The sequence below is a fragment of the Mustela putorius genome, unplaced genomic scaffold, assembly GCF_011764305.1.
Source record: "Mustela putorius furo isolate JIRA1106 unplaced genomic scaffold, ASM1176430v1.1 tig00000695_pilon_pilon_pilon, whole genome shotgun sequence".
Classification (NCBI taxonomy): domain Eukaryota; kingdom Metazoa; phylum Chordata; class Mammalia; order Carnivora; family Mustelidae; genus Mustela; species Mustela putorius.
The window spans coordinates 7,392,028-7,419,492 of NW_025421447.1; the positions used below are offsets into that span (position 1 = coordinate 7,392,028).

The following is a 27,465-nucleotide window of genomic DNA, read 5'->3' on the forward strand; positions in this document are numbered from 1 at the left end:
CTGCAGGGTGGGGGAGCCAGTCCAGCCTGAGCCCAGGCCCCAGGGAAGTGGGGGGACAGGGCTGGGCGGGGCTCCCAGATCATTATCGGCCTAATAAGCGCCTTCCTTCTGCCCGCCCCCATGGGCAACAGCACTGGGCACCCCTGCTGAGCCCATCCAGGGGCAGCGGGTCACCCCCCCACAGTGGGGGCGGCCCAGGGGGACGGGCACAGCAGGAACTCTCTGTCCTGATGGCCCGCTGCCGGGCCAGGGGCCATTCCTCTCCGGGCAATGGGATAGGCAGTGGCCGCTATGGGAAGGCTGGCCCATCCTCCTGCCCCAGAGCCTAGAGCCCTTGAGGGGAAGAGCAGTGGGTGCTGCAGCTGAGCTCAGGGCCACAGAGAGGCTCCAGGGAAAGGGCATCCGGGGGGAGACAGGGTGTCTGTTGCCTCCTGCAAGGCCTGGGTCCCCCGAGAGAGGAGGGACAGGACAGGGCGCATACAAGAGTGGATGACACGCGCAGTGAAGCTGGGGGCACGAGAAATAAGCCACGGGTGGACATGAACTTTGTGGTATAGTCCTAACAGAATTCTACCCAGCAATTAAAAAAATAATAATAAAAACCAAACCGCGATGTGGACGATATGGACGAATGAAAGAAGCCAAAGGAAAAAAGTGCCCGCTCTATCATTCCATCGATTGGAAGTTCGAGAACAGACGAAACCAGGCAGGTCCTAGGAAAGCGCGGCGATGGCGGCTGAGAGCACCTTCGAGGGGGGAGCTGCGTGGAGAGCTGGAACCTTCTGTGTCTTGATCTGGGTGGTACGGAAGGGAACTGATGCATTTTGTTCTGTGCTATCCCTCAGTTTCACAAAGTACTCACCCTCGCCCCACCCCCAAAAACAACGAAGTGAGGAAGAGGATGGGGGTCAAGGTTGGGCTCTAATAGAACTGGGTTTGTCCAGAACCAAATCATTCATTCTTTCCGGCCTTCATCCACTCAGGAGGTGTCCGGGGAGCACACCTGTTTCAGGCACTGTTCTAGGCCCTGCAGAAGCGGAGAAAAAATGAAATCCTCGCAGAGCAGTAAACTCTGGGGGAGCTTTGCGGGGAGAGAAGAAAACGATCTTTCTGTTATCAGTTTGGACATTACACTCTGCAGAGAATCTGGAGCCCGAAGGGAGTTGGGATTGGGGTCTCGTTTCCAGGAGCCACGAGGACTGGCCAAGGCCCCAGGGTAGAGCTGACTTTAGGAAGGTGTCGGGACTGGGGGTAGATTAAGAGAGAGGGTGGGAGGTCTACTCTCAGGGACAGTGAGGGGAGAGTCACATTCCCGCCCACTCGGCTTGGACTTGCCCTCTTTGCTTCTGCCTCCCAGGAGCAGCTCCCACCAACCAGGAAGCTCCAGCCCAGGTTCCCTCTGAGGTGTCACCCTTCTGTCACCATTGAGGGAAGGTCACGCTTGCCTAGGGCCAAGTTAATGTCAAAGAGGGCTGGGATTCTGAGGTGGAGAGAAGATTCCAGAAGGTTCCGGATTGGGTGAGGAATGGAAAGGAGGTTGCAATTCAGGTTGAGCTAAGGGATAGGGCTGTGATCAGAGGTAGGGACTGAAATGACCTTTTTAAGACCCAAATGTGCTCCTGTCACCCCCATGCCGTCCAACCCCAGTTGAGGCCTGGCAGCTGCTCCTTCTAACCTTCCCGATAATGACATCATCCATTCACATAGCTCCCGTGGCCTGTCTCCTAGGTCTCGTCCCAAAGCAAATCACCGCCCTTCCTCCTGGAGCTTCCATTCTAGGAAGACAATACAGCTTACTAATGAAGTAAATAAAATATTATGTTGGTGATCAAGTACCAAGGAGAAGCAGGGAAGGAAATTATAAAGTATAAGGGAGCAAACTTTAGATAGAGAGGGGTCAGGGAAGAGCCCTTCAACAAGGGGACTTTTGAATAAAGGCATGAAGGAAGTGAGATCAATCCCCCTTGCAACCACAGGGCCTTTGCACATGCTGTCCCACTCTACCACTTGGACCGGGTTAAGTTTCCTCTTCCTTCTGATGTTAGCTTGATAAGGACTTCATCAAGGAAGGCCAGATTTCACTATTAATGGCTCCATGGCTAACATCTTTGACTGGTGCCCATCCTCCCCACCGGATTAGACTGTCCTCTGTTTGGTTGGGTTTTCTCCCCACCTCCTGGCCCAGTACCCAGCACCTGGTCTTGAAATGCGATTCTTAATGGTAGGTGGGCTGGTGTGATCAGGGTGAGGAGGTCAGGGCTAAGAAGCACATCAGGGACGCGGCTGGACTAGGGGAGACTCTGAGAGGAGAGCTAGATTGGGGTAAGGACCAGGTGGGATGGTGGTGGGGGAGAGGAACTGATTAAGGGGATGGAGACAGAATGGGGGAGAAGGCTGGGGATAGTCGTGCCTGTGTATGACTGTAGGTGACTGGCAGGGCTGTCTCATCTGTGTGGCACAGTGCTGCCCTGGGCTGAGGACCAGGAGCTGTCAGGCAGGTCAGGCCTGCCGCTTAGCCACCCAGATGACTCTTGGGGGATGCTAGGAGCCTGATGCTGCAAATTTGCATCATAAGATGCAAATTCCAAGCCAAGTTCTCCCAGTCTCGACTTGGCAGCCACTCCCCTTTCCTGGAGACTGTGCCCCCAGGGGGCTGCTAATCTTGGAGCAGGGTGGGGTGGCTTGGGGATTGAAGTTTAGGGGTTTGGGAAGTGGCATTTCCAGGCCCCTCTGGGACACAGAGTCCCCAGGGGAGTGGGGGTTAGAGGCCCCTCCTGAACCTTGTAATCCAGTGGTAAAATCACATAGTGGGGTGTGGGGAGGAGGCAGGGTGCCTGGAAGATAAAGTGAGAGGGGAATTTGGGGGAGCAGGACAGGGAGCTGATGGTGTAGAAGTGTTTGGATGTCACCCCAAATGGTGGGGATCTACCTCCATCCCCCAAAAGCTGTCTCCTCAAATCATAATCCACGATCAATAGGTCTCCCCACAATCCGTTTGTCCCCCAAAAGCAAGAGCACAGTGGCCCCTGGGTTTGATCAGGACAAGGCTCTGGAGTGGGGATCAGTCCCTGAAGGAAACGGAAGGAGGTGAGGGCAGTGGGGGACGGGACACGAATGTGGCTGAGCACGTGGATGAGACTAGGCAGGAGAATGAAGATGGGGCGCTCCCCACGTACGGCCCGAACGTGGATGCGTGCCTCTGGGTAGGTGCTCACTGGGCTGAAAAACTGGTTCTCCTGGACCAGGGCTGGACTGGGGAGGCAGGGGAGGTCCCTGGGAAGGACGCGAGCTCTCTGGGTTGGTTCGCAAGGGCCACCCACACAGGAAGCTGAGTCCTCATGGCTGGGGCACCCCCTGCTTGCCCCACCCCAAGCCCTGCAAGGCGGGGAGCAACCCCTGGGGCCCCGCCCCCCAGGACAGAAAAAAAATCAAATGGGGTCACTCTCCTGCTTAAAACTCGCTGGCGCATCACACGGTGTTGCCCTTAGAATCAAATCCAAGGACACAGTGTGGACATCAGGACTGCGGGTGACCAACATCCATCCACCCCTCTGTCACCTTATCCCAGCAACTCTGGCCCTCTGTTCCCTGAGCACGTGGTCTGTAACACCTCTGCCGCCCCTCCCTCCGCACCTCCCCCACCTCCCCACTGGGCTGTCTCTAATGGTTTGCTCTGATCCCAGTCTCAACTAGCCCGCCCCTGCCCCACTGGCTCTCCAGGACCACCAGACTTCAGTGTCACCCCACCCCCAGTCCTGCTAACACGGAGTCCTGTTGCCATCTCCCAGCTCCACCTGCGGGCTCTGGAAGGATTCATTTGTTCCTGGGCTTGCCGTCTGTCTCCCTGGCTCCCGACCCAACAACAGGGAACAGCATCTAGGACACTAGGACACGGGAGGTTTGAGGCAAGCGGATCCTAGAATGCCGGCACTGGAAGGGACTTTCCAGGTCTACTTGTCCCTCCCGTTCATCTGCCACATTGGGGCCACTGAGGTTGAGGACTTGCTCAACACCAGCTGGGAAAAGAGGCTGGCCTGCTTCCATCCAGCCTCTGCCACAGCCCGGCCACACTGGGGTGCCTCTGGCTCGTTCTTAGTCCTTTGATCTTGTTCCTTTTTTTTTTTTTTTTTAGGTTTTATTTCTTTATTTGAGTGGAGAGGCAGGAGGAGAGGGGGAAGCAGGCTTCCCACTGAGCAGGGAGCTCCACACGGGGTTCAATCCCAGGACCCCGAGATCATTCCCTGAGCCAAAGGCAGACGCTTACCCCACTGAGCCACCCAGGCACCCCCCTTTGATCTTGTTCTAAGGTACACAGAGTCTGCGGATTTGGCTAAATTCTCAGGTCGGAACCTGCAGGTGAGACATTCCCGGCACCCCTGCTCTTACAGCCTGGCACGGGGCTGCCCCTCCAGGGATCACAGGGAAAGGAGGTGGGAACCCCACCTGCGGCATGGCCCCAGACTGTCCTTTTCCACCCCCAGCCCTCATCCCCTCTCCCCAGAGGCAGCCAGAGAAGGGGTTTGGCTGAATGGTGGTGGGGAGACGATTCTTGGGCCTGAAGGGAACAGGGAAAGGGAGGGGCAGTACTGTTGTCTAGATCTGTAGGACCATGGCTGCTCTGGAGTTTTGGCACAGCAGGGGCAAGGATGACCATTTTGGAGAGGAAGTTCGGTCCCTGGGTTCTCGTGGGGCTGACGTAGCTCGGCCAGCACCTCCCATCATCCTCAACCCTGTCGTCCAAGGTCAAGGCAGCTGGAGGGTCCCCACTAAATGGGAGAATGAGCCAGGCAGTGGTCTGGCACGGGGTTGGGAAACTCTACAGCCTAGCAAATCCCTCGCCGAGGGGACTCTCTGGATGGGTCACCAGTTATGGCAACAGAAAAGCCATAGGATGGATTCCCCTGCCACCAGCGCTGGAGGGATGGAGGAACCGTTCCCGGGTCCCTGGCCAAAGACACAGCGACTCTGGCCAGAGAGAGGCTGACCAGGGTTTGTCAGACACAGAATATGACTCCGGAGGCAGAGGAGGTAAAGGGGCCAGATCCAAAGTCAGGGGAAACGGGACACAGGGAAGGGGTCATTGGGTGGCTGTGGAGAGAGAGTTACCCATGACTGAGCTGAGGGCCGCACAGATCTCTTTCTTTCTTTTAAAATTTTATTTATTTATTTGAGAGAGAGAGAGAGAGGGAGCATGAGCTGGGGGGAGAGGCAGAGGGAGAGGGAGAAGCAGGCTCCCCATTGAGCAAGGAGCCCAATGTGGGTTTCAATCCTAGGATCCCAGGATCAAGACCTGAGCCGAAGGCAGATGCTTCACTGACTGAGCCCCCCAGGCGCCCCAGGATTCTATTTCTAAGGGCTTCGGAGCTGCAAGGGAGGACATCAGACTCCCCAGATTGCTATCTGCATCGGTAACCCTGCAGCCACAAGCCATCCGGAATTGGCGGTGGGACCCCACGGAAGTGTATTTCTCTCTCAGCTCCTCGCCCAGCCCGGGTCAGCAAGGGAGCTCTGTCCTGGTCCCTCCGAGACAGCAGTTGATGGCTACACCATCTCCATGTAGGCCTCTAGAACAGCAGAGGCAGAGAGACAGGAGCTCTAGAGGGTCTCACGCAAGTGACTAAGTGCCCCGGGCCAGAGGGGACCCACAGCCCGTGGATCCCTTCCCCATGGAACTAGTTGACCAGAGCTCGTCCTGACTCCACCCAACCACAAGAGGCCCGGAGACTGAGTCTTCCCTGCATCCAGAAAAGTAACCAGATCCTAGCGGCAGCGCTAATGACCCCACATCCAGAAGCTTGGTTCTCAGGGTTTGCAAAGCACCTGCTTTTTTCCTATCAGCCCTGTGAGTCTGGATATCCCCTCGCCTCCGGATGGGTGACACACTCTGGGAGAGGAAGGCAGGAAGGCGGGACCTGGCTAGGCGCTGGGTTGAGCTGGGAGGCCCCTGTCTCCAGAGCAGAGGGTCCAAGAACTCACTGCTGCTCCCTCCTCCTCCCACCCCCTCCCACCCCAGACACACACACACACACACACACACACACCCCAAACCAAAAATGAAATGGTAGCCAAATATGTTGGACTTTATTAAATTCACTGGGCTCAAGGACAGGAAAACAGCAGGGAGGGGACAGGACAAGGGCTGGAGAGGGTCCCCGCACACACCCAGACTCCCTGGCCTGCAGCTAGACGTCCATGGAAGCTCCCCTTAAAGATGCTGATGGGGTCACCGGGGACCCCAGAGCAGACCCAGGCCATACATCTTTTCTTGCCCGTTTTCCAGGTTCTTCCAGAGAGGAAAGTTAGACTGGTGGGTCCTAGGTTTGGAGGAAAGCCGGAGGGGAAAAAGCGACAAAGTAAGAGGAAGAGTTTGAAGACGGGGTGGGGTGGGGGGGTGGGGGGTGTACAGGAAGGGGGAGCTCAGAGTCCCTGTGGGGTTCTCAATGGGAGGAGGTAGGTTCCCACAGGAGAGGGAAGTTAGGAGCCTGCCCCCAAGTAGAGCACGGGGTGAAGGGCTGCCTTTCTCTCGAAGGACCTGCTGTGCCCTCGACCTTAGGCAGCGGCTTCTCACCCTGGAGGCTGCTGTGCAGGTACCTCACCGCTCAGGGCCCACCTGTAGGAAGCTAGCGCCACCCTGGGTGGAAAAGGCCCCAGGTGCACCAAAAGTCCCGCTGACCCGGAACGAGAGGACCCTGACAAGACGGCCCTCCTCCTGTGCTGGCGATGGAGCCTTTCTTCCAGGGCTGGGAGAGGTGGGGATCAGATGGACACACTGTTCTCGATGAGGGGAGGGTCCAGGTAGGTGTAAGGCAGCTCCAGCCCCTGGTTCCGCTCCCGGATCTCCCGCGAGATCTGGGCCAAGCGGTTCTGAAAGGCGGCGATGCTCCGCCGAGGGGCCTCCTCTGTGAAGTGCTCGTCCGGGTAGGTGCCCAGGGGCCGCTGGAAAAAAACCGGGAGGCGATCCGGAGGACATTGGGGATGAGATGAAGGAGAGTGAAGGACCACGTTGGCCACCGCACAGTCACGATGGCTCCAAGGGCTTCACCCAGAACAGCCACTGCAAACTCAGACCATCCAAGCTGCTATTCCCCACTCCAGGTTGCTGCCCAGAGCAGACCCGACACCCTGCAACCCAGGGCCGGCGAGGGGCAGGAATGGTCAGCCCGAGGCTAGTGCTCCCTCTGCTGGTAGCCCTCTGCCTAACAGTCTTGCTCAGAGACCGTTTCTGCACTGGAAAGCCAGGCCTTGGACCAGACATCTTTAAGGGTCCCCTCCAGGGGCACTGGGGGGCTCAGTCTTTAAGCATCTGCTTTTGGCTCAGGTCATGATCCCAGTCCTAGGATCGAGCCCCGCGTCGGGCTCCCTGCTCGAGGGAGAGCCTGCTTCTCCCTCTTCCGCTCCCCCTGCTTATGTGCTCTCTCCCTAGCAAATAAAATAAAATCTTTAAAAGGTGGTATGGGAGTTTCACTTTACACTGAGTGTTCATCAGTAATGACTGTCTGTACTTCCCAAATGTTTCTTTCACGTATTGAGATGATTATATGGTGTTACTTTATTGATGTAATAAATTACATCGTTAGATTTCATCAGGGTGAACCGACCTCTCATTCCTCTCATTCCTAGAATAAACGAGACCTCAATGTGGCATATTATTGTCTTACTATGTACTATTGGCCTTCATTGGCTAATGATGTATTTTTAAGATCTTTGCAGCTAAGTGGAACACGTTTATAATTTCATTTTCTTAATTACAGCTAACACGCTGCAAGCCCTTGACATGGACTGCCATGACAGCGCAACAATCCTGTTAGACAGGTGCTCTTATCATTCCCACTTCACAGATAAAGAAACTGAGGCTTGGAGAGGCCTGATTACACATCCAGGGTCACACCGGGGGAAGTGTGGATTTGGGACTGGGACTTACTACCGGAGACCCACTTCCCTTCTTAACAGCATCACCTTGGCCAGCTGCAAGTATCAAGGGTCCCAGTAACATGATTTGGGGAGTGTCCACTTTTTTCCTATACTTTAGAGAAGTTTGAGTGACTTAGGAATGACTTGGTCCTTGAAGGTTGAGTAGAACCCCCCTTTGCAAGGAGGGGGATCAGGCCTCTTACACCCTTTTCCATTTATGTGTGGTTTTTATCTCTTCTGGTGTCAATTTTTCTTTATCATTTTCCTAGAAAATCATCTCTTTCACCTCAATTTCCAAAACTGCAAATCATGTTTTCTTTTAATTTCTTCAACCTTCTCAATTATTGGCTGTTTGCTTTTCCACTCCTCCCAAATGTTGTACATTGGTCTCTCTTGTCTCTCATCTCTCTTGATTGGGATTGTCTCTGGTTTCTTTATTTTATTGGTCTTTTCAAAGAATCAGTGTTATGTCTTATTTACCGGATTGACATCTAACTCCTAAAACAATAGTGTAGGGGCACCTGGGTGGCTCAGTGGGTTAAGCCTCTGCCTTTGACTCAGGGCATGATCTCAGGGTCCTGGGATCAAGCCCTGCATCAGGCTCTCTGCTCAGCAGGGAGCCTACCTCCCCCCCCAACCACCACTGCCTGCCTCTCTGCCTACTTGTGATCTCTCTCTCTCTCTCTCAAATAAATAAACAAAAATAAATAAAACGATAGTGTAGCTGTTCAAAAAGGAGAACACAGGAACATGACAGGCTGGGTTAAAAGCTCTGTGACCTTGCGCAATGTACTTAGTGTCTCTGAACCAACTTGCTTAGTTTTCTTCCCTGTAAAATGCAACTACCATTTGGGGTGCCTGGCCAGTTCCACTGGTGGAACATGTGACTCTTCATCCTAAGGTTGTGAGCTGGAGCCCCACGTCGGGCTTAATTTTACTTAATTTTTTTTTAATTTTATTTATTTATTTGACAGAGATCACAAGAGGCAGAGATGGGCAGAGAGAGAGAGGGAAGCAGACTCCCTGCTGAGCAGAGAGCCCGATGCGGGGCTCCATCCCAGGACCCTAGGATCATGACCTAAGCTGAAGGCAGAGGCTTTAACCCACTGAGCCACCCAGGTGCCCAATTACTTAATTTTTTTTTTAAAGGGGGCACCTGGGTGGGTAAAGCCTCTGCCTTCAGCTCAGGTCATGATCCCAGGATCCTGGGATTGAGCCCTGGTACTGGGATTGAGCCCCGCATCGTGCTCTCTGCTTAGCGGAGAGCCTCCTTCCCCCTTTTTCTCTCTCTGCCTGCCTCTCTGCCTACTTGTGATCTCTGCCAAATAAATAAATAAAATCTTTTAAAAAATTTTTTTAAATCTTAAAAAAAAAAGGAACTACCATCTATTGAACACCTATATGTTAGGCACTGTACTAAGCATTTTAAACAAAGCTCCTTACTTACTTCGTATTTTAAAATAGAATACATAAGGCATCTGATTTAATGACTGAGACATGCTGGATCCCCAAGAAGCAATAGCTACTGTTATTGGTTTTTTTTTTTTTTTTTTTGCTATTGTTGTAATTTTCTAGGTTAGACCCCTCACTGCCTTCTAGGAAGGAGCCCTCCACCCTCAACCTCTTGCCTATCATGCCTCACCACCATGATGTTGTGGTTTACAGTAAGGAATGTACATTGGAGGGGGGCACCTGGGTGGCTCAGTCATTAGCATCTGCCTTCAGCTCAGGTCATGATCCCAGGGTTCTGGGATTGAGACCCACATTGGGCTCCCTGCTCCGAGGGCAGCCTGCTTCTCTCTCTCCCACTGCCTCTGCTTGTTTCCCTCTCTTGCTCTCTCTCTGCCAAATAACTAAATAAAAATCTTAAAAAAAAAAGGAACATACATTTGGGCTTCCTCCCGTTCCTGGCACAGAGCTCCTAAAACCCTTATAATTTTGTAAGCGTTTGAGTGTTAAAAGTATCTTGTTATCATAATAAGGCCCTTTCAACCACACCTGAGTTTACATTTCATTTGGTGACTTATGGAAAGCCCCTAAGGATGGGGGCGGTTGCCAGGAAAGCCAGCCTTGTGATTAGAGGGTTGGAAGTTTCATCTCCAACCCCCAACCTCCAGGGAGGAGAGAGGGGCTGGAAGTTGACTTAATCCTCAGTGGTCAAATGATTCAATCAATGGCACCTAGGTAATAAGGAGACAGAAAAACCCTAGCAGCAGGGGACTGGAGAGTTTCCCCTGCTGGTGCACATGGGGAGGTATGGGGAGGGCAGGGAAGCCAGAGAGGGCCAGTCAGCCCTCCACCCACTCCCACACACCTTGCCGACCGCATCTCTGGCTGTTTGGAGCTATGTCCTTTTATAATAAACCAGTAATCTAGTAGGTAAACGGTCTTCCCTGAGTTCTGTGAGCTGGTACAGCAAATGACCAAACCTGGGGCTGAGGGTGAGGGGTTGTTGTATTTTTAGCTGGTGGGTCAGAAGCACCTAGGCTTGTGGGTGGCATCAGAGGGGGTTGGCATCTTGTGGGACTGAGTCTGAACTCATGGGACCTGAAACTCTCTGCAAAGAGAGTGTCAGAATGGAGTTATATTATCTGACACCTGCTGGTCCCACACACAGTCAGTGGCTAGAAGGAGTGAGTGAAAGTATTGGGAATAGTAATATTCTGCAAGTAGACAAAAACAAAACAAAACAAAAACCAGAGTGTTGGGGCACCTGGGTGGCTCAGTGCGTTAAAGCCTCTGCCTTCGGCTCAGATCATGATCTCAGGGTCCTGGGATCAAGCCCTACATCCGGCTCTCTGCTCAGCAGGAAGCCTGATTCCTCCTCTCTCTCTCTGCCTGCCTCTCTGCCTACTTGTGATCTCTCTGTCTGTCAAATAAATAAATAAAATCTTAAAAAAAAAAAAAAACCAGAGTGTTTTCCTTTATAGTGGAAAAAAAAAAAATGAACTTCTCCAAGTCCTTGAGAAATAGGACCAGAAAGGAGCAGGATCCAGGGACAAGTTCCTGGCATTCCCAGGCCATGAGATGGTAATTAAAACTTGTTAGGAAGATAACATACATCTGCACCGAAAGGAGTCAAGCACGAGAAATGACATTCCTGTGACGTCAGAGGGCTTGTGAACAAGACCAGGAGGGCAGAGGCGGGACAGATGACCCCATGTGTGAATAGAAATATTGGTAATTGGTGATCAAGGAGCTGCTCTCCTGACCAAGCCAACCTGACTTCTGCCTAGAACTGCCCCCTCAACCATCCACATAGCCACAGAGGTGCTCTTGCTAAAACACCGATTCAGCCATGTCACCCCGGGGGGCTTAAAGATCTTCAGTGGTTCCCCATCCTCCTCTGAATGAACACTGTGCCTGCACCAAGCCATTTGCAATCCTACCAACACACCAACGAACTCACCTTCACTTCATTTCACTTGGTTGTGTCCTTCCTCCTGCCTAGAAACTAACCCTGCCCTTCCTTAGTCTGCCGAGCTCTTACTTGACCTGCAGGTTTCAGCTTTGATGTCATTTCCTCCAAGAAGCCTTCCTGGGTTTGCCCAGACTCAGTCAGGTTCCACAAGTCCCCATTTTCACCTCTGTTATGAGACTAAGCTCCTGAGGATAGGGTTCATATCTGCCCACCAATGTCTGACACATTGCAAATGCTCTTGAAGTACACATTCGTACATCAATGAGTCCTACAACACTGTGATGCCCTTTTTCATGTCCCTGTGTGTCTCCTCAACTAGACTGTTGGATTCCAGAAGGCAGGAAGGTCTCATTCAGCTATATATGCCTGGTGCCTGGTGCCATCTTGACATGTAGGGAGTCCCCAAAATAACGTGTGGTGAATATTTAGATGAATGGATGAAAAGTTAATGGATGAATGGTTGGTGGATGAAGAAGTGGGTGGAAAGATGGATGGATGCATGGATGGAAGGATGGTTGGATGGATGGATAGGTGGATGGGTGAGTGGATGGATGAACGAACGGATAGATAAGTGGATGGATGGAAGGAAAGATGGGTGGGTGGATGGATTGATGGACAGATGGATAGGTGGATGGATAGATGAATGGATGGATCAATGGATGGGTGGATGGGTGGATGGGTGGATGGATGGACAGGTGGATAGATGGATGGATGGATGGAAGGATGATAGATGAATGGATGGATCAATAGATGGATGGGTGGGTGGATGGGTGGATGGATGGACGGATGGATGGATGGATGGACACATGGGTGGATGGGTGGGTGGGATAGATAGATGGATGGATAAACAGACAGATAAGTGAGTGGATTGGTAAACTGGCGAATTTGATAGACATTGTGCCCCAGCCACTAAACTGGTATTTGTTTCAATGTATGTCTTTGGGGATCAACTATCATTTCCTAAAGAAACCAAGGAACCCAAGACAAGCTCAGCAATGGGCATAAATGATGGCACTCGGTCCCCAAGCCCCCCGGAACAGTTACCACCACTGCCACTGCCCAGGCCCTCTAAACCTCCACCCCCATCCCATCCCATACCCCGTACACACCTGGTCTTTGGGCTCCTGGCTGACCAACCAGAAGAGGAGAAGGTTGTTACAGGTGACATTCACTTCTGGGAGGGTGTCTAGGTAACTCTTCAGGGTGGTGGTGCCCTTGGTCTGGGGTGGAGGCTGCCTCATGGATGATGGGGTATTGGGCATCCAGGCCCCAAAGTCATGCTGTAGAGACCCCACCCCAGTTGAGTCAGCTGGCCAGAGGGGGAGAACCAGCTCCTTCATCATTCCCGATCCTGCTCCTACCATCCCACGTCTCGCAGTTAAGAAATGAAGGGATGGAGGAAAGGGAAGGGGGAGGGTGTACAGGATAGAAAATTCCAGAAGTGGGGTAGGAGGCTCACCCCTTGTCACTCCCCACCCAGTGTTCCTGGACTAGGTGGAGTGAATCACCAAGGAAGGAATTGAACCAAAGAGCTGGCATGCCACCCATTGAGGCCTGATACTCCCCTTGGCTGTGTCCTTACCAGGACAGGCCCTATATATAGGTTTTCTTCCCAACAAAACACCAGCTGGAGTCACCATTACAAGCCTAAACCCCACTCCACCCAGACCTCATCTGACACTGACCCTTCACTCCTCCACCCCACCCAGTCACCACCCAACCTCAGCTGCAATCGTAAAACCACCCCAACCCTGACCCACCCCTGCTCTCAACCCCAACTCTGGCCTCACATCCAGAGCTGAGCCCAGCCTTGCAGAGCCCAGTGCCCCCAAGCCTGCCCCCCTGCCACCTAACCTGCCCACTGTTGACAGCGGCGTGCTGGGCGGAGCAGTTGAAGATGACGGCAGTGAGGAACTTCACCAGCTCTCCTGGAGTGCACAGTCGGTGTGGGAAGCCTGGGTGTGGGAGGAAGGGAAAAGGGTGTGGAGGGAGGGGACGGGATTCCTAGGGGCAGCTTGGGGCTGGGGCTCACCGCAAGGGGAGAGTGAGGATGAGAGGGCTGAGCATTTGGCCACTATAGTCTTTTGACTAAGATTAGGGCTGGGCTGAGGTTAGGGACAGTTGGTCATCACCAAGGTTTGCAGTCTCTGAAGGGGGTCAGGATAGGGGCTATCTACTGGGATCGAACCAGGAAATGGCCAGCCAGCAGAGCTCACAAGGAAGAAGCCAAGTTCAAGCTGACAGCCAGTCTGGCTCTTCTCCCCACGTCTATCCGCAACCCCTGATAACACTTAATGATCTTTTAAGATTTATTTATTTATTTATTTATTTGAGAGAATGAGAATGAGGGTAGGGGCAGAAGGAGAGGGAGATGGAGAGAGAGAATCTCCCCACGGAGCGTGGAACCTGACATGGGGCTTGTTCCCGGGAACCCCGAGATCATGGCCTGAGCTGAAACCAAGAGCCAGATGCCCAATAGACTGAACTACCAGGTGCCCCAACACTTAATGATCTAATTCTACCCAGTTCACCAAGACTTGTCCAAGCACCCAATGGCAGAATGTCACAACAGCTGGGCTTAGCGACAAAGGCAGGTGACCAGAGTGCATTACTCATAAGTTCACAGTGATCAAACAGAAGGGGGCTCCAAGGCCAGGGCTCGGCAACCCGAGGAGAGCCCAGGCAGGGCAGAAACCGACCCTGGGGCTGAAGCGCTTAGGGAAGGCATCCCTGCAGGAAGAGAAGAGTGGGTGAGCTCTGGATAGGAAAAAGATGACAGAGGAAAAAGGCGTTTTCAGGCTCAGCTCGGAGTCCTCTCCTCCCTACATCACTGCTCTGGTCCAAATCAATGGCTTTGACAGTTTCCCAAGGGCCGAGGACTCCTAAATTCACACCTCCCGCTCCGCCTGGTCCCTGAATTCTAGATGAAGCCATGGGCATAATTGTTGCGGGTGCCTCCTGATGCTCCAAGATGGGTGTCTGTGCCACCTCTCAGACAGCTCACCTGCAAACCCTGATGCTTGGTCCCTCCCTCACACACTCCCCAGACCTGTCCTGCCCATCGTGGTCCCATTCTGGTGGCTCTGTGTGCTCATTCCTCTTTTTATCTCATGTCGCACGTATCAGGCAATACTTCCAGAAGCCAATCCCGTCTCACCACCTCCCGATCTCCATCATGTTGCCCCCGAGTGAACCCACCTGCTTTCACCCTTCCCCCCGAAAGCCAGAGCGACAATCCTTTAGAATCACACACCCGATCGAGTCAGCCCCTTGAGAAAACCAGTTAGTCGCAGAACTAGCGCTCTCACTTCCTTCAGTTCTCTGCTCAAACGTCACCTCCTCCGAGAGGCTTTCCCGGACCACCTAGCTGAAAAAACTCCCTCTACCCCAACGGGCTGTTTCCTTATCCTGAGCGCTCCTAGCCCACCCCCTGACATATTTGTTTGTTGATTCTCCGAATCTCCCTGCCAGAATGGGAAGTTCAGTGAAGGCCAGGAGCTCCATCTGTCATGGTCACTGCCGAACCCCAGCCGCAAGAACAATACTTAATACTGAGGGCCCAGTAATTACTGGTTGACAGGAGTGAATGCCTGAGAAGGTAAGAAGGCAGAGCCGGAAGGAATGAGGCATCAGCAAGGCAAAGGGACAGGGAGGGTCCTTATCGGAGGCGAGGCCATGGCATGAGCCAGGCCACGCAGTTTCTGGGGACAATTTCTGAGGACGGTCAGGGCGGTGGCCCCACAGACCAGATGGGCGGGCAGCAAGAGGCTGGGAACGGTGAGTCCTATGGAGAAGCAGCTGCCACACTATGGGAAATGGGATAGGGTGGTGATAGGGGGACAGGAGGGTGACAAGAGGAATTGGTCACCCAACCGGATTTAGGCAAACAGGAAGACAAAGTAGGAGCCAAAGATGGCTTCAGAGTTTGCAGTCGGGATGCAGAGCAGTGGGGGAAAGACCAGGCATCTGACTGGGAGTCTGGGGGAATTTTCTGGATGTTCCCTTCGAGGTAGATAGTCTAACCTGGAAGGGCTGAGATTAAAAGGCAAAGGACATCAGGCCTTCTGTGGGAATTTTTATGTACCTCCTGTAGTTAATTTGTTCCCCGTGAAATATGGAAGCAAAAGTCACACTGACTGAAGTTAATTAATGAGTGTGCCTCACCTTGAACTCCGATAAGCTCGCAGAGTCAGAGACAGGTTGAATAAAGTAAGATAGGGGAGTCAGCCAGCAGTAATTAGACCCCCGGCTGCCCCAGGTCTTAAATAAGAAACAGCCCCAAGGTGGGGTGGGGGGGGGGGGGGGGGGGGGTTGGGGATAAAAGCCCTGGGCAGGGGAAGGAAGCCATCAGGATCAGGTCAACCCAGGATTAACAATAGCCTTGCAAAGCAAGGGCAGTTCATCCTTTAAAGATCCAAAAGGGGGGACGCCTGGGTGGCTCAGTTGGTTAAGCCTCTGCCTTCAGCTTAGGCCATGATCTCAGGGGCCTGGGTCGTGATCTCGGAGTCCTGGGATGGAGCCCCGCAACGGGCTCTCTGCTCAGCAGGGAGCCTGCTTCCCACCCACCCCACCCCACCCCCCGCCCCCCGCCGCCTGCCTCTCTGCCTACTTGTGATCTCCCTCTCTGTCAAGTAAATAAATAAAATCTTAAAAAAAAAAAAAAAGACCCAAAAGGGGGTGCCTGGGTGGCTCAGTTGGTTAAGCATCTGTCTCTGGCTCAGGTCATGATCTCAGGGTCATGGGATCGAGCCCCGTGTGGGACTCCCTGCTCAATGGGGAGTCTGCCTCTCCCTCTATGGGTCCATATTGGAGTTTATTGTCAATTTTGTCAAGCGTGATGACAGTATTGTGGTTCCATAGAAAAACCTTTTTTTGGAGCTGCCTATTGATTTGGAATAAAATAGGAAATGGGCATAATTTACAAGAACTCAGCAATAAACAAAAGCAAGAGATTAATCAAATGAGTGCTTGTTGAATCTGGGCGGTGGGTGAGTGGGTGTTTGATACATTACACTCTCTATGTTTAAAATTTGTTGTTTAAAGGGATAAAAGAAGTCTCAGAACCTGTAGCTGGTAGTTTTTCTGTGCTGGTCTCAAGGGTGACAATGAGACAGCAGCAAAAATGGAAAGTTCCTCAGGGAATGAGGGGCAGGGCGCTTTCCAAGTCTGGAATCAGCAGCAGAGGGGACATGGGAGAAGGGATCACTCCATTACGGGAGGGTAGAGAGGAGACAGACCCAGTTGGGACAAGCCAATAGCTGGGGTGGGGTCGTGGCAGAGGGGGCCACTGGTGTCGTGTCGGTGGGTCTCAAAAGCCTCTCGGGCAGTATCAGAAGACGGGGGGACATTAGTGTTAGGTGTTAGTAGGGCAGAACAAGGCAGCAGCAAGACCATGTCACTCCATGAGGCCAAAAGAAATGAAAGAGGTTGGTGGCTAGAGGGGCCACCTGGTGGGACAAGCATGAGGAAGTACGAGAGATGGTTCCAGAATCCTCAAACTCTGAGGCTGGAGACAGCTCCTACCACGTGATGGGACACATCCACCTAGCTCCACAAGCAGCAGTGAATGGACAGGCTCAAGTAAAGATCGAGGAAAAACCAGAGCGTCACAGAGTAGTGGCTGCGAGCAAGGACTTTGGAGACCGTGAGAGCCAGCTCTGGATCCCGCCTCTGCCCCTATGTGCAAAGCCTTCTGTATGCTTGCTCCTCATCTGTTCAGCGGGGCTAATGATAGGATGCACTTCAAAGGCTTGTCCCTAAATAAGAACCAGGTAACAGGTGAGGCCAGAGGGAACACCGGGTCTTTGGGAGCTGGTGGGTGGGGGATGGGATACCTGAGCTTTCCCGGCCCAGGAACGCCCGAGCAAAGATCTCGCCGACCCAAGCCTGCAGCTCCGAGTCTTGCTGCACAGATGCATTGCTGGGGTAATAGTAGCCCACGATTTCTGAGACAAAGCTGCAGGAAAGAGATGCTAGTGCCACGGGGGAGACCTTGGGCTTGGGCCTGGCCAGAAATCCAAAGCCCAGTACCATTCAGGCTAGGGAGAGCCAGACAGCCAGTGTCCACCAAGACCCCACCTCAGTCCAGTGGGAGCCCCCAGATCCAGAGGGAACCCGAAGGCCCAGGTTTGGGGACTCCTGAGCCATGGGTGCTCTGGGCCTCCTTCCCCCCCAGGGGTCTGGGAGTGGTGAGTGCACTGAGGAGAGCCTGGGGGCCCCCCGCCCACACCTCACTGTTGCACCTCTCCCCACCCAGTTCCTCTGGACACCCTGTTCTCTCCTTTCTCTGCTGCTGTGTTCATACACAACCTAGCCCCTCCCAAGCCAGCAGTCATTTCATCGATGACCCCAACTCCAATTCTCGCCCTGGGGGAGCTCCCTGAGGTGACCTGATGCACCCACGACATCCAGCCCTAAACTCTCCAGCATGAGAACAGGGATCCACACTGCCCCGCCCCCGCCCCAGCCAGGAGGCCCTGGTGGGGCCAGACTGGCTATAGGGTCCCGGGCCTGCACCCCGCACCTCTCAATGGCCGCCCAGATCCTTAGGCCGTCGTCCCGGTAGTGGTAGTTGGGGATGGCCAGGACGCCGCGGGCCCGCACGCTGTCCGGAAGGCAGAAATCGGTGTAGGTGAAATGGGCCAGAGCCGTACTTATGAGGTAGAGGAGGCCTTGTCTTCCAACCGAGGTGACCTGAGAACACGCAACACAGCCTGGCTTGGGGACTTGGGGACGAGACGAGACTAGGGACTCAGCCCTAAGGGTGTTAATCAAGGAGTCCAAGACACGGATCAAACCCCTCCACGGGGACTGACGCGCGCCTCGGAAGCGGCAGTCCTACTAGGTGCATGGGAGAAATTCCTTAAATATCAGGTAACTGAAAGAAAGTCGCGACGCCGGCGCAGGGGCCGCGGGGGGAGCGATCCAGCGCGGCTGCCCTGCCCACCTCCGAGAGACTTCGGAGGCCTGAGGGGGCGGGGCCCGGGTTCGTTGGCGGGGCAAGTCGGGGGACCGGCGGGATGGGCGGGGCTTGTGGGTTGGGGCTGGCAGGGACGGCGAGGAGGGATTGGGAGCCGAAGAGGCTTGTGGGCGGGGCAAAGCGTCCTCGGGGCGGGATTTCAGAGGCGGGGGGCGGGGGGCGGAGGCCGCACCTTGTCCACGAGGCCCTCGGGGTTGAGCAGCGTGGCCCGCGCGATGGTGTTCACCTGCAGCGTGTAGCGAGTGTGGGGGAGCAGGAGCTGCGGGCGGGATGAGCGCACAGGAGCCGAAGGTCAGGGGAGCAGGCCGAATCGGCCCGCCCGCTCCGGCCCCCGCCCGGGGGGGCCCACAGACCTTGTAGATCGGATGGCAGAGCGGCAGCTGGCGCAGCGTGGCCATGGCGAAGGCCTCGCACAGCAGATGCGTACACAGAAAGTGCGTGTTGTTCTCGTGCACCAGGAATTCGGAGTTGCGCACCCACGTCTTGGCCAGCAGCCAGTCCCAGTAAGAGTCCGTGGGCAGGAAGATGGGGCTGTCGGGCCCGGGGGTCTGGCTGAGCTGCGCCCCAGAATAATAAGGGGATGAGGCTCAAGACTGCTAGCGTGCTCCTGAGCCCGCCCCCGCCTCCCGCCTCGGCCTCCCGCCGGGGCGCTCACCTGGATGGCCAGGGGCACCAGCGCCCCCTGCGGGTTGAGCCACAGCAGGCAGAGCGGGGCGGCCACATACTGGAGGCGGCCGTTGAGGCAGTGGACAGGGGCCTCGGCCAGGATCCAGTAGTCGGCTAGGAAAATGTTCCCCCTCTGGGGAAGGCACACAGAGGCTCACAGCGCCCTCCGACCCGCGCTGCCCTCTCTGTCCCCCCGCCCACTCCCACCCCAGCCGGGGCCTCAGTAATGCTCGGTGCCTGCGCTTCTGCCCAGAGTTCGGTACCCCGCCCTCCCCAGAATGTTCGGAATGAGGTCCAGCTGAGTCCCTGGTGCGGCACCTCCCACCTGGGGAAGCTGGCCTCCTCTCCCAGGCCCCCCCATACCTGGTCCTTCCTGCTCTCTCAACTCAGTGACCCTGTCAGTATATCCCACAACAGGAAAATGACCTGAGAACTGACTGCCCCATCTCCAGCCTCCTGGAGGCTGCCTGAGGGCTTGGCTGCCCCGGAGAGACTGATGATCATTTCCCCCCAGGCCCTCCAAGCTCTGGTCTCCATGACTGTTCCTCTTGTATCCAGAGGCACTGCCTTCCTTCCACCTGTCCTAAAATCGCTTTCTTTGGGCCCCAGCACTGTGAATCTTGGAGGCCCCAGAACACAGGCAGGGTCTTCTCTTCCATGCCATCTTGCTCACGTGTACCATCCTCCAAGCCTCCCTCAGGCTCCCAGCCATGCCCAGCCCCATCCACCCCCCCTCCCCATCTGCTCCAACTCAAAGTTGCCATGCGGGCTGCAGACACAGCCATCCCACCACTCCCTGCCACGCCCATCCCTTGTCCATAATGGCACCTCACCCACCTCTAGTTCTGTCTGCAGGCAGGTGTCGGGTCCCAGCAAGGGGGCCACCATGTCATTGGTGACGGGCAGCTTGCTGGGCAAACTGGAAAGGCAGTGGAGCATGACGGGGTTGACGCCATTCAGGTACTGGTACCCGAAGAAGGGGTCCTCACACCAGTGCTCTGTAACGTACTCTAGGGGGGCAAGAGACGGGGCTGCTTGGCCTGGAAACCACTTTCCAAGATCTAACCCTTGACTGTCTCCCTAGCAGGGAGAGTATTTCTCAGCCCTCACTCCCCTATTCCTGTCCCCTCCCAGAGGAAGGGGAGGTGGCATGAGCTCCTAAGGGGAATCTGTGAGGTGGTCGCCCAGGAAACCAGGAGCCCCTCGGCCTGCGATTCCGTGGTGTCCGTGAGAGGGCTGAAAGAGGGCCCCTTCCCAGGATGGGGCGGAGGGCTCCGAGCACGGGCTGGGGGGGAGGATGGACATCTGCCTGCCTCTGCGCACCCGAAATGACTGTCTTGTGGCACCAGAAGATATTCCGGATGTCATCCAGCTTCTTCCAGGAGCCCTTGCGGTCCAACAGCCCACGGAGCTTCATGCCCAAGGACCTGCGGAGGAGGGGAAGCGACAGTGGGGTCCAGGGCTGCCTGGGGCACTGTGCCCCCCAGCCTAGAGGCCTGGAGGGACCCGACCAGGTCAATGTCCTGATCAGAGGTGCCTAACATTGCGCCCTCGAGAAAAGTCTAGTGGCCCACTGAGGCTCTGCAGGGGTGGGTCCATATGTGAACACAGCCAGTCTTCAGCAGAGCCTTGGCCTTTCTCCAAGCTTCCATCTAGTCACGGACCTTCTCTGGCCTCTGTCTGGCCAGGATGCCTGCCACCAGCAGTCCCGACCAACCACAGCCTTCTCGTGACACATCATAACCAGAGGTGTACTTTGCACGCCAGACTAGGGGGGACCATGCACTTTTCACTTTGTGGGTGTCTGTACTGTTTGAATATTTTGGAACTGGGCCGTCCTCTCCACCTTCGATCAAACCTAGCCAAGACACAGTCTTGTGTGCCTTGTGTGCCTTGTGAACAAGACACAAGCCACGGAGCACAGCCAGATGCCGTGTAAACACCCACCTGGTGTGTATCTTCCACAAAAACCCTCCTCCTTCCCTGCGTGACACAGTAAATCCACATCCTCCAGCCACCCTCTATTGCACACGATACTGTGAGCCCCTTAGGGCCAGGACTGGCCTGGGCCCGACATACTGATTCATAATAATCACTCAATGACTGCACTGAGTCAAATGGAAGGGAAGGCACCGCCTACCAGGTGGGTTTGTAGCAAGCAGTGGGGGAGGGAGGAAGGGTACACATGCTTAGGTGCCCAAAGGGTGTGGGCGCCATGACCTCACAACCCCGGGGACAATTTCCCGAGTGTCCCCCGAGCCACTCTCGGTCTACAGCATTTGCCAAGCACCTGCTCTGTAAGGCCCCAAAGAGGGGAAACACCGGTGGGAGCTCAGTATTAAAGCAGAGAGCAAGGAGGGGCACCGGGGGGCTCAATCTGTGAAGCCTCTGCCTTCGGCTCAGGTCATGATCTCAGGGTCCTGGGATAGACTCCGGCCTCTGGCTCCCTGCTCAGCAGGGAGCCTGCTTCTCCCTCTGCCCTTATCCCCCACTTGTTCTCTCCCTCAAATAAATGAATAAGTAAAGTCTTAAAAAAAAAAAAAAAGGTGCCTGGGTGGCTCAGTGGGTTAAGCCTCTGCCTTCAGCTCCAGTCATGATCCCAGGTTCATTGGATCAAGTCCTGTATCGGGCTCTCTGCTCAGCAGGGAGCCTGCTTCCCCCTCTTCCTCTGTCTGCCTCTCTGCCTACTTGTGATCTCTCTCTCTCTCTTTCTGTGTCAAAAAATAAATTAAAAAAAAAAAAAAACAAAGACAGAAAGCAAAGAGGCAGTAAAGGAGAAAGAAAGTATCTTCCTTTTCCAAGGGCCTGGTGCCATTGTCCCACACTGAGACCCAGCTACCACCCCTACCCTCCACGGATCCCCAGTGGCTGCGAAATGTGTGCCCCCCCGCCCCCACTGCCCATGGGCCCTCCTCTGAGCCCCACACAGGCTGTCCTAGTGGTCTCCGGGCCTTCCCTTGCCTAGACCCACATGTCCATCTGGGGACCAGCTCAGGTGACCCTGATCCCTCAGCCCTGCCCAGGCCTGAGGCCCGAGCCACCAGTGACCACCTTGTGCTCCAGCCCAGACACTCCCTGACTCCCCACTCACTCCACATCTGCCCTCTTCCCACTAGTCCTTCTTCCAGTCAATCAGGTACAGAAGCCCCGAGGAAGAGGACCCAGCCCCTTGCCCCAGACTCCTCTGGGCCTTCTAAGGCAGTCCCTGCACAGATGGTCAGCCGAGCCTCTCAGTCCTCCAGACAAACCTGACTTTGCCCAGGATTCGCCTTCTCTCTGCTCACCTCTCCTTTTCATGGCCCAAAGCCGCCTCCGTCCCACCTGCCTTTCCGAGAGCCACCAGTTGGCCCCTGCTGGCCCCAGGCTGACTCTGGACATGAGGGTCGATGGCACCCCCTCCAAAGTCACACTTAGAGCTGCAGCTGTGGACTCCAGCTGCTAAAGGCCCCTCTGGTTCCTAATTAGCTGTGCCACACATCTCCCTAGGGACACTGAGCTCCTCATGGTGGAAGATGACATCCTAACACTCAGTCACATCCACTGAGAGATGTTTTGTGCTGGGTGTCATCTCACTTACTCTCCCCCAGACCTACGAGGCAGGTAAGGGTGCTACTGTCATTTTAACAAATGAGGACATGGTTTAGAGGCCACGTGAAGATCAAGGTCACTCAGCTAGAAGGTGTGGGTTCTGGGATCTGAACACAAGGTGGTCTGACTTCACTTCCTTTAAAGCTTTAGGACCTAGCCTCCCTGTCCTGTTTAACACGGTCCCACCTACAGGGCCCGGGACCAAGCTCTGCACTGAGAAGAGGCTCGTTCATTTCATAGATTTGAGGACTGGAAAGAGCGGGGGTGACAAATGAGCAAAGAGGAGGTGATGGGGAGTCAGAGAATGGAGAGAGAAGGAAGAGACTGGGGACAGAGATGGGGAGATCGTGGACAGAGAAGGGGAGATTGGGGACAGAGAAGGGGAGACCGGGACAGAGTGGAGGAGACCAGGGACAGAAGGGGAAGACTGGAGTGGAGGGGGGAGGAAGGGGACAGAGAGAAGGGCCAGGGACAGGGGCAGGGGGTGGGGGGGGGACAGAAACAGAGCTGTGGATATGCCCGGCAGGGTGGAGGCAGAAGGGGGAGTGACAGGAGTGTGGGGAGGGCAGTGGCCTCACGCGGGGATGGCATTGAAGAGCAGGGAGGCTGTCTTGGTGGCCGAGTAGCGGATGTTGGGCTCCATGTGCATCAGGGATGGGAAGTCAATCTTCATGGGGAAGCCTGGCAGGTACCGATTCCCACTGCTGTGGAGGGTGGCAGGGAGACAGAAAGACACCGGTCAGATGGACCTGCAGCCCACTCCTCTTCATTCCTTCCCTGGATCCTCCCCTGGCTCCGCACTCCTGCCCAACCCTGTCCGCTGGAAGCCACATCCCTGCCAGACCCTCGAGGTCACCCCCCACCCCTGCCCATTCCGCCCCTCACTCTTGAACTGCCGCCACAGTTCTCGTTCCCGGCTGTCCGGGCCCCATGTTCCCAGCCTTCACTTCACGTCCCTCCACCTTCTTCCCCAGCCTGGGTCCCCCCTCACCTGTCCCCTTGGTCTGCTCGAGGTGTCATCTTGGTCAAGGCAAACTTCTTGTCTGTCTCCATCTCCTCAAAGCTGCTGACGTCTATCATGCCGGGAAAGCCAGGGGCATAAACTTTCCACCTTCCGGGGGAAAGAGGTCAGGGGTGGCTAGTCAAACTTAAACATAGACTTCAGCTTTTTAAATTAAAACTCACATAAACCGGGTGCCTGGGTCATTGCGCATTTGCCTTTGGCTCAGGTCATGATCCTGGGGTCCTGGAATCAAGTCCCACATTGGGCTCAGGGGGAAGCTGCTTCTCCCTCTCCCACCGCACCCCCCGTGCTACTCCCCCTGCTTGTGTTCTCTCTTTCTCTCTCTCTTGCTGTGTCTCTCTCTGTCAAATAAATATAATAATAAAAAAAAAAAACCTCCTAGAAACCACCCAATTTCTGGGGTAGGTGATGAAGAATTCGAATTTTCTCCCTGAAGACACTAGGCTTTAGGTGGGGGTAGCATTTTAGGATAACGCAAACATCCAGACAGGTTCAGAGAGAGGTCTGCGTTGAGATTAAGATCATGGCTGGTTTGGGGGGGATGCTGAGGCTGAGGCTGGACTGAGATCAGTCAAGGCCAGGGTCATGTCTGACATCCGGAGGCCATCAAGGACAGCTGGGGGAGGGGGATGAGTATGGATTCACTGATTCTATTGGGACAATTGTTGGTACTGGTGTTCTGGGTCTGGACTCCGGGTCAAGCTCAGATGAAAGTTAGGGTTACACGAGGTCCTGATTGGAGCTGGGACCCCAAGGTTGGATCTGAGGTCAGAGTTAGCGACTGTCTGATGGAGGCTGAGATCGGCATAAAGGTGGGGAAAGAAGTCAAATTAGGCCTCCCTCACCGGTAGCATTCCTGTCGACCCTGGAGTTCCCGTCTCCTGTGGTCCAGAAGGAGGGGAAGGGAGTCCTGACAAATGGTTTTTGCTGTGGGGAATGAAAAGTACTCATCATACACGTGTCTTTTCAAACAACATATCCTCCAGGAAAGCTTGTCTGAATGCCCTAACCTTGAACCCACACCTCAGTGACAGGGATACCCCATGTTCTCTGCACATTCATCAGCAGAAGGAACTCAAGGAAACCTCACTCCAAAATTATAACGAACATCCTAACTGTATGTTTGCCTCCTTCCCAGGACTCTTTTGGGGCAGAAATTACATTTTAGTCATTTTGTGTATTCCCGGCACCTAGCGTGGTGCTCTGACACTGTGTACAAGCCCTGCTCTTGAAAAATGACTGATGCATGAATATATTTTGGGAAGCGGTGGACAGATGGAAATGCTAGGATAAAGAACCCGCTAGGGGGCCGAGATTTCACCTCTCATCCACACTTGTCAACACTCGTGTCAACACTTGGACCAGCCCTGGCCATGCCTCTTGGGATCAGATAGCTCAGGAGACGTGGGTGGGGGTCCAGAGGCTGAAGGAGCTCGAGCTCGGCATCCTTGAAAGGCCCCCCAGATGCAAGGGCGAATCCTAAGAGCACGTCACAGGGACGTCGTCCACACCAGAAAAGCCAATAGTAGTCATCGGCGAGGCCAATCGGCGAGGCCTTTCCAGCTTCGGCACCTGTCGACACCCAGTGACTCTGCTCTCAGCTCTGGGCACAGGAGAAATTCACTCTGGGGGAGCACAGAGGGAGTCGGCCGAAAGCAACTCGAAGTTCTGTATGTTCGCACTTGTGTCTGTGTCTGTGTCTGTGAGTCGTGTGAGCGGCTAAGAGCGTGTGTGTCTAGTCTTTGCGTCCCCAGAGGGGCATACACTGCCTAGAAATTCCCTGCTGAAATTCCAGGGCTCTAGAGGCTCAATTTTGTTCAGAAAGCATCGACTTCAGAGCTCTGGATTACAGTTACCCTAACCTTAACCCCACCCCACCCGCCTTCCTTGCAGCATGGGCTCCGGGAGGCCCCCACCCCCTGACCCCCAGGGATGCCTCCTGAAGCCCAGGCCAGCCCCCGCCTCCCGCCCACCTGTTCCTGGTCGCAGCTCTATGGTGCAGTAGCCCTCAATCCACTGATAGCAGGGGAAGTGGGAACGGGTGCCATCGGGGGCCGTGACACAGAGGCAGCTGCAGTACCAGGAGTCCTTGGGGAAGAAGGCATAGCGCTCCTTGTGCAGACGCAGCAGCAAGAGCTCGCCCAGGTCGGAGGAGCACCGCACCTTGTACTTCTGCACCTGGGGGGACCAAGAAGCCAGCAGGTGAGAGGGGAGGGACAGAGGGGGCATCCTTAGACCTTGCCAGCGTGCATCTGCGCCTGCTCTGGCATATAAACTGAGGGCCGCTAAGCCACACAGGGCCTTTGCACGAATTAGGAAAAGGCACCCCTTCAACCAAGCAGAGGCGGCCACAGCTCCCAGAGGCAGGGCGACTGAGCAGAGTGGATCCTGGACCTCAGCAGCCTCCTTGGCGTCGTGGGGCCTGGCCGAGGCAAGCAGATCCCCTCCAGAGAAGAGGAAACCCCCCCAACTCACAGAGGGTAAGTGACTTGCCCTCAGCCCACCACGGGATGATGGGAGGAGCTAGAAAGCAGGTAGAGTTCTCTTGACCCCCAGCACCGCCCCCTTCTTTCTTCACAGCCCTGCCTGGGTAGAATGGATGGGCTCCCCAGGAAAGCCAGAGACCAGAATAGGACGGTGAGGAGGTCAGCACCTGAGTTCTGCAGGGTTGGAGGAATGACCTGGGGGAATGACCCTCTCCTCCTTCAGGGTTCCCTGCCCAGGGGGTCTCAGGGGTCCCTCCTCCCTCTCTCGAACTTACAGATCCAGGGGCGAAGTCCCTGCCCAGGCGATCGAGCAGCTGTTTGGGGCTCTCTCCACAAGTGCCCACCAGGGTGACAGAGATGTTGTCCAGCGTGCCAGCCTTCAGGTAGGGACCCGTGGTCACACACACGCGGTACACGGCCATGGTGGGGAGGAAGGAAGGATGCCCCGGCAGCGGTGGCCACAGCAGCAGGCAGTCCGCCTCGGTGCAGGGGCGCGGCGGACCAGGCGGGGCTGAGCTGTCGGGCTGCGAAGTCCCTGAGGAGGGGGCTAGGCAGGGGCAGGGAGGCTTCCCAGGGAAAGCCCCGCTCTCTCTAGGATGCTCCGGGGCTCTCTGGCCTCTCTCCCCTGAAGCTCTCGGTCGCTGCCCCGGCTCGCTGCGGGCTCCCTCTCCCCACCCTAATAGTTGTTTGCCTGCCTCTGACACAGCCGGTCTCTCTGGCTAGCAGGACGGGACTCACCCAGATGGGTATCAGGAGCCCGAGCCCCGCTGGGAAGGGAGGGACCGGGGGCTGAGAGGGAGACGAGGAGCTGATGACACCTGTGTGACTGGGACACTGCCCTGCTCTCGGTCAGGGGCCTGCTGCTACCCTGGGGCCCTGGTCCGCCCACTCCCCAACGTGCCCCGAGACCCCTTCCGCCTCTCAGCCGGGCTTGGGCCCGGGGCACCCGCATTCCCTACTTGTGAATCATCCGTGTGAATCAGTCCTCGCGAGGGAGCCATAGTCGGCGTAAGTCCCGGGTGACCGCGGCCACACCGAGGCGAATCGCCCCTGCAGAGGAGTCAGGCACAGCTCCCCTGTCGCTCCCCACTACGCACCGCCGTCCCCACGCCCGGTCCCCTGGTCCCCGCTCCGCGGCACGTCCGATCTCGGTCCCTCCGTCGGGATGGGGCCGGCCAGGGGACCAAAGTGGGCTCACGGCCTCTGAAGGCCCCGCGCGGCCTCGGTTCCGCTCGAGGCCCGCCCGCCGCCTGCAGGGCGGGGGCCGAGTGCCCGGGGGTGGGGGGTGAGGCCGGGGCGGCGCGCGATGCCCAGGATCTGGGTCACCCCAGCCGCGGACAAACCGCTCCGCGGGGGAGGCCCGCAGCCGGCAGCGGCCCCGCGCGGCCAA

The 27,465-nt window shown here is 55.6% G+C and overlaps 1 protein-coding gene across 2 annotated transcripts; it reads right to left on the reverse strand.

The window, feature by feature from the left end:
• Positions 1-6,059: 6,059 nt before the first annotated feature.
• Positions 6,060-26,779, reverse strand: ALOXE3 (arachidonate lipoxygenase 3). 2 transcript variants are annotated; one of them, XM_004760233.3, is made up of 15 exons: positions 26,351-26,779; positions 25,563-25,767; positions 24,435-24,516; positions 23,557-23,676; positions 23,144-23,269; positions 20,301-20,404; positions 19,815-19,987; positions 18,967-19,110; positions 18,665-18,868; positions 18,484-18,570; positions 17,856-18,025; positions 17,167-17,288; positions 13,187-13,287; positions 12,442-12,612; positions 6,060-6,936 (listed from the first exon to the last, which is right to left on the reverse strand). In XM_004760233.3, exons 1-15 carry the CDS (start codon positions 26,495-26,497, stop codon positions 6,757-6,759), a joined length of 2,136 nt encoding a protein of 711 aa, XP_004760290.1. In that variant the 5' UTR covers positions 26,498-26,779; the 3' UTR covers positions 6,060-6,756. The 2 variants fall into 2 exon arrangements, with proteins under 2 accessions (XP_004760290.1, XP_004760291.1); XM_004760234.3 differs by lacking the exons at positions 25,563-25,767; positions 26,351-26,779 and adding an exon at positions 24,911-25,212.
• Positions 26,780-27,465: the final 686 nt, after the last annotated feature.